Here is an 11574-nt window from a genome sequence, read left to right as displayed (position 1 = left end):
GAGACCCAAGACTCATCACACAGAGACCCACAGACTCACCACACAGAGACCCCAGACTCACACAGAGACCCACAGACTCACCACAGAGACCCACAGACTCACACACAGAGACCCACAGACTCACACACAGACCCAACCACAGACTCACCACACAGAGACCCACAGACTCACACACAGAGACCCACAGACTCCACACAGAGACCCACAGACTCACACACAGAGACCCAGACTCATCACACAGAGACCCACAGACTCACCACACAAGACCCACAGACTCACACACAGAGACCCACAGACTCACCACACAGAGACCCACAGACTCACACACAGAGACCCACAGACTCACACACAGACCCACAGACTCCACACAAGACCCACAGACTCACACAGAGACCCACAGACTCACCACACAGAGACCCACAGACTCACCACACAGAGACCCACAGACTCACACACAGAGACCCACAGACTCACACACAGAGACCCACAGACTCACCACACAGAGACCCAGACTCATCACACAGAGACCCACACTCACCACACAGAGACCCACAGACTCACCACACAGAGACCCACAGACTCACCACAGAGACCCACAGACTCACACCAGAGACCCACAGACTCACCACACGAGACCCACAGACTCACACAGAGACCCACGACTCACCACAGAGACCCATAGACTCACACACAGAGACCCACAGACTCACCACACAGAGACCCACAGACTCACCACACAGAGACCCACAGACTCACCACACAGAGACCCATAGACTCACACACAGAGACCCACAGACTCACCACACAGAGACCCACAGACTCACCACACAGAGACCCACAGACTCATCACACAGAGACCCACAGACCACACACAGAGACCCACAGACTCACCACACAGAGACCCACAGACTCACCACACAGAGACCCACAGACTCACACACAGAGACCCACAGACTCACACACACAGAGACCCACAGACCACCAACAGAGACCTACAGACTCACCACACAGAGACCCACAGACTCACCACACAGAGACCCACAGACTCACACACAGAGACCCACAGACTCACACACAGAGACCCACAGACTCACACACAGAGACCCACAGACTCACCACACAGAGACCCACAGACTCCACACAGAGACCCACAGACTCACACACAGAGACCCACAGACTCACCACACAGAGACCCACAGACTCACCACACAGAGACCCACAGACTCACCACACAGACCCAGACTCACCACACAGAGACCCACAGACTCACCACACAGAGACCCACAGACTCACACACAGAGACCCACAGACTCATCACACAGAGACCCAGACTCACCACACAGAGACCCCAGACTCACACCAGAGACCCACGACTCACCACACAGAGACCCACAGACTCACCACACGAGACCCACAGACTCACCACACAGAGACCCACAGACTCACCACACAGAGACCCACAGACTCACACACGAGACCCACAGACTCACCAACAGAGACCCACAGACTCACCAGAGACCCACAGACTCACCACACAGAGACCCACAGACTCACACACAGAGACCCACAGACTCACCACACAGAGACCCACAGACTCACCACACAGAGACCCACAGACTCACCACACAGAGACCCACAGACTCACACACAGAGACCCACAGACTCACCACACAGAGACCCACAGACTCACCACACAGAGACCCACAGACTCACCACACAGAGACCCACAGACTCACACACAGAGACCCACAGACTCACCACACAGAGACCCACAGACTCACCACAGAGACCCGACTCACCACAGAGACCCACAGACTCACCACACAGAGACCCACAGACTCACACACAGAGACCCACAGACTCACCACACAGAGACCCACAACTCACACACAGAGACCCACAGACTCACCACACAGAGACCCACAGACTCACACCAGAGACCCACAGACTCACACACAGAGACCCCAGACTCACACACAGAGACCCACAGACTCATCACACAGAGACCCACAGACTCACCACACAGAGACCCACAGACTCATCACACAGAGACCCACAGACTCACCACACGAGACCCACAGACTCACCACACAGAGACCCACAGACTCCACACAGAGACCCACAGACTCACCACACAGAGACCCACAGACTCACCACACAGAGACCCATACCACACCAGAGACCCACAGACTCACACAGAGACCCACAGACTCACCACACAGAGACCCACAGACTCACACACAGAGACCCACAGACTCACCACACAGAGACCCATAGACTCACCACACAGAGACCCACAGACTCACCACACAGAGACCCACAGACTCACACACAGACCCACAGACTCACCACACAGAGACCCACAGACTCACATACGAGACCCACAGACTCACCACACAGAGACCCACAGACTCACACACAGAGACCCACAGACTCACACACAGAGACCCACAGACCACACACGAGACCCACAGACTCACACACAGAGACCCACAGACTCACACACAGAGACCCACAGACTCACCACACAGAGACCCACATACTCACACAGAGACCCACAGACTCCACACAGAGACCCACACTCACACACAGAGACCCACAGACTCACACACAGAGACCCACAGACTCACCACACAGAGACCCACAGACTCACACACAGAGACCCACAGACTCACCACACAGAGACCCACGACTCACCACACAGAGACCCACAGACTCACCACACAGAGACCCACAGACTCACCACAGAGACCCACAGACTCACACACAGAGACCCACAGACTCACCAACAGAGACCCACAGACTCACACAGAGACCACAGACTCACCACACAGAGACCCACAGACTCACACACAGAGACCCACAGACTCACCACACAGAGACCCACAGACTCACCACACAGAGACCCACATATACTCACACAGAGACCCACAGACTCACCACACAGAGACCCACAGACTCACCACACAGAGACCCATAGACTCACACACAGAGACCCACAGACTCACACACAGAGACCCACAGACTCACCACACAGAGACCCACAACTCACACACAGAGACCCACAGACTCACCACACAGAGACCCACAGACTCACCACACAGAGACCCACAGACTCACCACAGAGACTCACAGACTCACCACACAGAGACCCATACTCACCACAGAGACCCACAGACTCACCACACAGAGACCCACACAGAGACCCACAGACTCACCACACAGAGACCCACAGACTCACCACACAGAGACCCAGACTCACCACACAGAGACCCACAGACTCACCACACAGAGACCCACAGACTCACACACAGACCCACAGACTCACCACACAGAGACCCACAGACTCACCACACAGAGACCCACAGACTCACCACACAGAGACCCACAGACTCACCCACCCCCACAGACTCACCACACAGAGACCCATAGACTCACACACAGAGACCCACAGACTCACCACACAGAGACCCACAGACTCACCACACAGAGACCCACAGACTCACACACAGAGACCCCCACCCACAGACTCACCACACAGAGACCCACAGACTCACCACACAGAGACCCACAGACCCACACAGAGACCCACAGACTCACACACAGAGACCCCACGACTCACCACACAGAGACCCACAGACTCACACACAGAGACCCACAGACTCACCACACAGAGACCCACAGACTCACCACACAGAGACCCACAGACTCAACTAACACAGAGACCACAGACTCACCACACAGAGACCCACAGACTCACACACAGAGGACCCAAGACTCATCACCATAGACCCACAGACTCACCCACACAGAGACCCACAGACTCATCACACAGAGACCCACAGACTCACTCACACAGAGACCCAAGACTCAATCAACACGAGGGACCCACAGACTCACTCACACAGAGACCACAGACTCACCACACAGAGACCCACAGACTCACTCACACAGAGACCCACAGACTCACCAACAGAGACCCACAGACTCACCCCACAGAGACCCACAGACTCACCACACAGAGACCCACAGACTCATCCACACAGAGACCCACAGACTCACCAACAGAGACCCACAGGACTCATCCACACAGAGACCCACAGACTCACCACACAGAGACCCACAGACTCAACACACAGAGACCCACAACTCACCACACAGAGACCACAGACTCACCACACAGAGACCCACAGACTCACTCACACAGAGACCCACAGACTCACCACACAGAGACCCACAGACTCATCAACACAGAGACCACAGACTCAACACGACAGAGACCCACAGACTCACACCCAGAGACCCATAGACTCATCACACAGAGACCCACAGACTCACCACACAGAGACCCACAGACTCATCACACAAGACCCACAGACTCACCACACAGAGACCCACAGACTCACTCACACAGAGACCCACAGACTCACCACACAGAGACCCACAGACTCACTCACACAGAGACCCACAGACTCACCACACAGAGACCCATAGACTCATCACACAAAGACCCACAGACTCACCACACAGAGACCCACAGACTCATCACGCAGAGACCCACAGACTCATCACACAGAGACCCACAGACTCATCACGCAGAGACCCACAGACTCATCACGCAGAGACCCACAGACTCATCACGCAGAGACCCACAGACTCACAGAGACCCACAGACTCACCACACAGAGACCCATAGACTCATCACACAAAGACCCACAGACTCACTCACACAGAGGCCCACAGACTCATCACACAAAGACCCACAGACTCACTCACACAGAGACCCACATACTCATCACGCAGAGACCCACAGACTCACCACACAGAGACCCACAGACTCATCACACAGAGACCCACAGACTCATCACACAGAGAGCCACAGACTCATCACACAGAGACCCATAGACTCATCACACAGAGACCCACAGACTCATCACACAGAGACCCATAGACTCACACAGAGACCCACAGACTCACCACACAGAGACTCACAGACTCATCACTCAGAGACCCACAGACTCATCACACAAAGACCCACAGACTCATCACACATCACCCTGATCACCCCGACCCCCTGATGCCTCCCTGCAGGAAGCCGTGGCGAGACGGGGTGGTGCAGGCGTAACCTGGGTGACGCAGGCGTGACCTGGGAGATGCAGGCGTGACATGGGTGGTCACTCACTCACTCACCCACTCACTCACTCACTCACATACTCACTCACTCACCCACTCACTCACTCATATACTCACTCACTCACACACTCACTCACTCACACACTCACTCACACACTCACTCACACACTCACACACTGACTCACTCACACACTCACTCACTCACATACTCACTCACTCGCTCACTCACTGACTCACTCACACACTCACTCACTCACACACTCACATACTCACTCACACACTTACTCACTTACATACTCACATACTCACTCACATACTCACTCACTCACACACTGACTCACTCATACACTCACTCACTCACACTCTCACTCACTCGCTCACTCACTCACTCACACACTCGCTCACATACTCACCCACTCACTCACTCACACACTCACTTACACACTCACTCACCCACTCACTCACTCACTAACACACTCACTCACTCACTCACACACTCACTTACACACTCACACACTCACCCACTCACTCACCCACCCACTCGCTCACTAACACACTCACTCACACACTCACTCACTCACACACTCACTCACATATCAACCATGTTTATCGAATTGTATAATCCACGTAATCACCGTGATTTCTGTATAATACCCACTCACTCCGATTAAAATCAGTGTCCAACTCGAGCTCACGTCGTGAACTGGAACTTCATAAGCGGCGGTCCCGTCCATTACACATGGCATAGAGCGAGCCAATGGTGGCTATGAGATGTTGACTACCTCGCCTGGTGTACAGGAGGTCGTGGGTCCAATCCCGATCCTCACAATGCCTGCTGCAGCTGCTGTAGATGTGGAGTCTGAGTGTCTCTCTCATCATCATCATCATCACGGTGGCTATGAGATGTTGACTACTTCGCCTGGTGCACAGGAGGTCGTGGGTCCAATCCCGATCCTCACAATGCCTGCTGCAGCTGCTGTAGATGTGGAGTCTGAGTGTCTCTCTCATCATCATCATCACGGTGGCTATGAGATGTTGACTACCTCGCCTGGTGCACAGGAGGTCGTGGGTCCAATCTCGATCCTCACAATGCCTGCTGCAGCTGCTGTAGATGTGGAGTCTGAGTGTCTCTCTCATCATCATCATCACGGTGGCTATGAGATGTTTACTACCTCGCCTGGTGCACAGGAGGTCGTGGGTTCGATCCCGATCCTCACGACCTCTTGCACTCCAGGCGAGGTAGTCAACATCTCATATCCACTATGATGATGATGAGAGAGACACTCAGACTCCACATCTACAGCAGCAGCAGCAGCAGGCATCGTGAAGATCGGGATCGAACCCACGACCTCCTGTGCACCAGGCGAGGTAGTCAACATCTCATAGCCACCGTGATGATGATGATGAGAGAGAGAGACTCAAACTCCACATCTACAACAGCAGCAGGCGTCAGGGTCGGGATCGAACCCACGACCTCCTGCGCACCAGGCGAGGCGGTCAACATCTCATAGCCACCGTGATGATGATGAGAGAGAGACACTCAGACTCCACATCTACAGCAGCAGCAGCAGGCATCGTGATGATCGGGATCGAACCCACGACCTCCTGTGTACCAGGCGAGGCAGTCAACATCTCATAGTCACATTGATGATGATGATGAGAGAGAGACACTCAGACTCCACATCTACAGCAGCAGCAGGCATCGTGAGGATCGAGATCGAACCCACGACCTCCTGTACACCAGGCGAGGTAGTCAACATCTCATAGCCACCGTGATGATGATGATGAGAGAGACACCCAGACTCAACATCTACAGCAGCAGCAGCAGGCATCGTGAGGAACGGGATCGAACCCACGACCTCCTGCGCACCAGGCGAGGTGGTCAACATCTCATAGCCACCGTGATGATGATGAGAGAGAGACACTCAGACTCCACATCTACAGCAGCAGCAGGCATCGTGATGATCGAGCTCGAACCCACGACCTCCTGTGCACCAGGCGAGGTAGTCAACATCTCATAGCCACCGTGATGATGATGAGAGAGAGACACTCAGACTCCACATCTACAGCAGCTGCAGCAGGCATCGTGAGGATCGGGGTAGAACCCACGACCTCCTGTGCACCAGGCGAGGTAGTCAACATCTCATAGCCACCGTGATGATGATGATGAGAGAGAGAGAGAGACACTCAGACTCCACATCTACAGCAGCAGCAGGCATCGTGAGGATCGGGATCGAACCCACGACCTCCTGTGCACCAGGCGAGGTAGTCAACATCTCCCAGCCATCAGCAGCCTCAGGGGGAGCGAGAGCACAGATGACGACGACAACGACGATTGATCAATGTAACACGTGGCAGGCTTTCGCGACCAATATTATTCATAATAAACGTTTTTGGGTGAGATCGCGTTATTTATGAATGTGTCGTAACCCTCTACCACCCGACACGGTCAACAGGAGAGCTTCACCATTCTTGCCCCGATGAGGCTGATTGTAATTATCAGCGAAACGTCGGACTAGTCACATGTTAAAATGCTGTTGATTCTCTCTTCAACACACACCGGTGGGCTAAAGAAGTGAATTATTTCGATTTAAAGCTTCTTTCGTGACTGCAGGGATTCATCTTCTTGGTTCTTTCGGTAAAGTCACGTAGAAGGGAAATAATAAAAAAATAAAAATAGAACATAATAAAATACAATTCTCACGACGTTTCGGCCACAACGCAAGCAGCCGTCCTCAGGTGAAGAACAGGTCTGTCGAGAAGACAGAGTCTGAATGACACGTCCCCTAGGCTTGGAGCGACTATTTAAACTGGGTTGGAGGGGGAAGAGCGCCTTGACAAAATAATTTGCATATCAAGAGGAATTTAGCATATTTATGGAATAAATATGCCGATTACAATTCTCTGATTGTGTTTATGGAGGGAATCCCTCTGCTATGGCAATGCGATTGGGATCTGGAGGGAATCCCTCTGGTATGGCAATGCAGTTGGCATCTGCATCTGGAGAGAAACCCTCTGGTATGGCAGTGCAGTTGGCATCTGCATCTGGAGGGAAACCCTCTGTAGTGACAATGCAGTTGGCATCTGCATCTGGAGGGAAACCCTCTGTAGTGGCAATGCAGTTGGCATCTGCATCTGGAGGGAAACCCTCTGTAGTGGCAATGCAGTTGGCATCTGCATCTGGAGGGAAACCCTCTGGTATGGCAATGCAGTTGGCATCTGCATCTGGAGGGAAACCCTCTGGTATGGCAATGCAGTTGGCATCTGCATCTGGAGGGAAACCCTCTGGTATGGCAATGCAGTTGGCATCTGCATCTGGAGGGAAACCCTCTGGTATGGCAATGCAGTTGGCATCTGCATCTGGAGGGAAACCCTCTGGTATGGCAATGCAGTTGGCATCTGCATCTGGAGGGAAACCCTCTGGTGTGGCAATGCAGTTGGCATCTGCATCTGGAGGGAAACCCTCTGCAGTGGCAATGCAGTTGGGATCTGCATCTGGAGGGAAACCCTCTGTAGTGACAATGCAGTTGGGATCTGCATCTGGAGGGAAACCCTCTGGTATGGCAATGCAGTTGGGATCTGCATCTGGAGGGAAACCCTCTGGTTTGGCAATGCAGTTGGCTATCTGCATCTGGAGGGAAACCCTCTGGTATGGCAATGCAGTTGGGATCTGCATCTGGAGGGAAACCCTCTGGTTTGGCAATGCAGTTGGCATCTGCATCTGGAGGGAAACCCTCTGCAGTGGCAATGCAGTTGGGATCTGCATCTGGAGGGAAACCCTCTGTAGTGACAATGCAGTTGGGATCTGCATCTGGAGGGAAACCCTCTGGTATGGCAATGCAGTTGGGATCTGCATCTGGAGGGAAACCCTCTGGTTTGGCAATGCAGTTGGCATCTGCATCTGGAGGGAAACCCTCTGGTATGGCAATGCAGTTGGGATCTGCATCTGGAGGGAAACCCTCTGGTTTGGCAATGCAGTTGGCATCTGCATCTGGAGGGAAACCCTCTGCAGTGGCAATGCAGTTGGGATCTGCATCTGGAGGGAAACCCTCTGTAGTGGCAATGCAGTTGGGATCTGCATCTGGAGGGAAACCCTCTGCAGTGGCAATGCAGTTGGCATCTGCATCTGGAGGGAAACCCTCTGTAGTGGCAATGCAGTTGGGATCTGCATCTGGAGGGAAACCCTCTGTAGTGACAATGCAGTTGGGATCTGCATCTGGAGGGAAACCCTCTGTAGTGGCAATGCAGTTGGGATCTGCATCTGGAGGGAAACCCTCTGTAGTGGCAATGCAGTTGGGATCTGCATCTGGAGGGAAACCCTCTGTAGTGGCAATGCAGTTGGCATCTGCATCTGGAGGGAAACCCTCTGTAGTGGCAATGCAGTTGGCATCTGCATCTGGAGGGAAACCCTCTGTAGTGGCAATGCAGTTGGCATCTGCATCTGGAGGGAAACCCTCTGTAGTGGCAATGCAGTTGTGATCTGCATCTGGAGGGAAACCCTCTGGTATGGCAATGCAGTTGGCATCTGCATCTGGAGGGAAACCCTCTGTAGTGGCAATGCAGTTGGCATCTGCATCTGGAGGGAAACCCTCTGTAGTGGCAATGCAGTTGGCATCTGCATCTGGAGGGAAACCCTCTGTAGTGGCAATGCAGTTGGGATCTGCATCTGGAGGGAAACCCTCTGGTATGGCAATGCAGTTGGGATCTGCATCTGGAGGGAAACCCTCTGTAGTGGCAATGCAGTTGGCATCTGCATCTGGAGGGAAACCCTCTGGAATGGCAATGCAGTTGGGATCTGCATCTGGAGGGAAACCCTCTGGAGTGGCAATGCAGTTGGGATCTGCATCTGGAGGGAAACCCTCTGGAGTGGCAATGCAGTTGGGATCTGCATCTGGAGGGAAACCCTCTGGAGTGGCAATGCAGTTGGGATCTGCATCTGGAGGGAAACCCTCTGGTATGGCAATGCAGTTGGGATCTGCATCTGGAGGGAAACCCTCTGGAGTGGCAATGCAGTTGGGATCTGCATCTGGAGGGAAACCCTCTGCAGTGGCAATGCAGTTGGGATCTGCATCTGGAGGGAAACCCTCTGGAGTGGCAATGCAGTTGGGATCTGCATCTGGAGGGAAACCCTCTGTAGTGGCAATGCAGTTGGGATCTGCATCTGGAGGGAAACCCTCTGCAGTGGCAAGGGGTTGCGGGGGGGAAGAACCGCACCCGTGGAGATGGAGGGGGTGCCGAGCCCGGCGGTGGCACCACCACCACAACCACCACCACAACCACCACAGCAACAACCACCACAACAACTACAGCAACTACAGCAACCACCACAACAACAACCACAACGACAACCACAACACACGTGTCCACAGCCTCGCTCGGTGTGTACCACACACACATGTGCACACACACACGTACACACACACCATGTACACACGTGCACACACACAGGCACCTACACACACACCTACACACACACGTGCACACACACACAGCATGTACACACACAGCATGTACACACACACACGTGCACACACACACGTGCACACACACACACGTGCACACACGTGTACACACACACACACGTGTACACACACACACACGTGCACACACACAGGCACCTACACACACACAGGCACCTACACACACACCTACACACACACGTGCACACACACACACGTGCACACACACACACACAGCATGTACACACACACCATGTACACACACACAGCATGTACACACACACACCTTGTACACGTGCACACACACACACGTGTACACACACACGTGCACACACACACGGGCTCACACACGTACACACACACACGTACACACACACGTACACACACACACACGTGTACACACACACACACGTGTACACACACACACACGTACACACACACGTACACACACACGCGGGCACACACACATACACACACACGCACACACACACGTACACACACACACGTGCACACACACACGGGCACACACACGTACACACACGCACACACACACGTACACACACACGTACACACACACGTACACACGCACGCATACACGCACGCATACACACACACGTACACACACACACGTACACACGTACACACGCACGTACACACGCACGCATACACGCACGCATACACACACACGTACACACACACACACGTGTACACACACACACACGTGTACACACACACACACGTACACACACACGTACACACACACACGGGCACACACACGTACACACACACGCACACACACACGTACACACACACACGTACACACACACACGTACACACGCACGCATACACGCACGCATACACACACACGTACACACACACACGTACACACACACACGTACACACACACACACGTACACACACACACGTGTACACACATACACGTGCACACACACGCACACACACGGGCACACACACGTACACA

General features: G+C 53.7%; 1 protein-coding gene across 1 annotated transcript in view; it reads left to right on the top strand.

Moving 5' to 3' along the window:
- Positions 1-10334: 10334 nt before the first annotated feature.
- Positions 10335-11574, top strand: part of LOC133361008 (choline-phosphate cytidylyltransferase B-like) — a 46724-nt gene continuing 45484 nt past the window's right edge. The window contains exon 1 of the mRNA XM_061579892.1: positions 10335-10511. Within this exon, the coding sequence (XP_061435876.1) occupies positions 10356-10511 (156 nt within the window). The 5' untranslated portion in view covers positions 10335-10355. The remainder of the gene's footprint in view (positions 10512-11574) is intronic.

This window comes from Lethenteron reissneri, chromosome 70 (assembly GCF_015708825.2).
Source record: "Lethenteron reissneri isolate LAM-NWPU_2019-01 chromosome 70, ASM1570882v1, whole genome shotgun sequence".
NCBI lineage: Eukaryota > Metazoa > Chordata > Hyperoartia > Petromyzontiformes > Petromyzontidae > Lethenteron > Lethenteron reissneri.
This window is presented reverse-complemented; position numbering and strand designations above follow the sequence as displayed.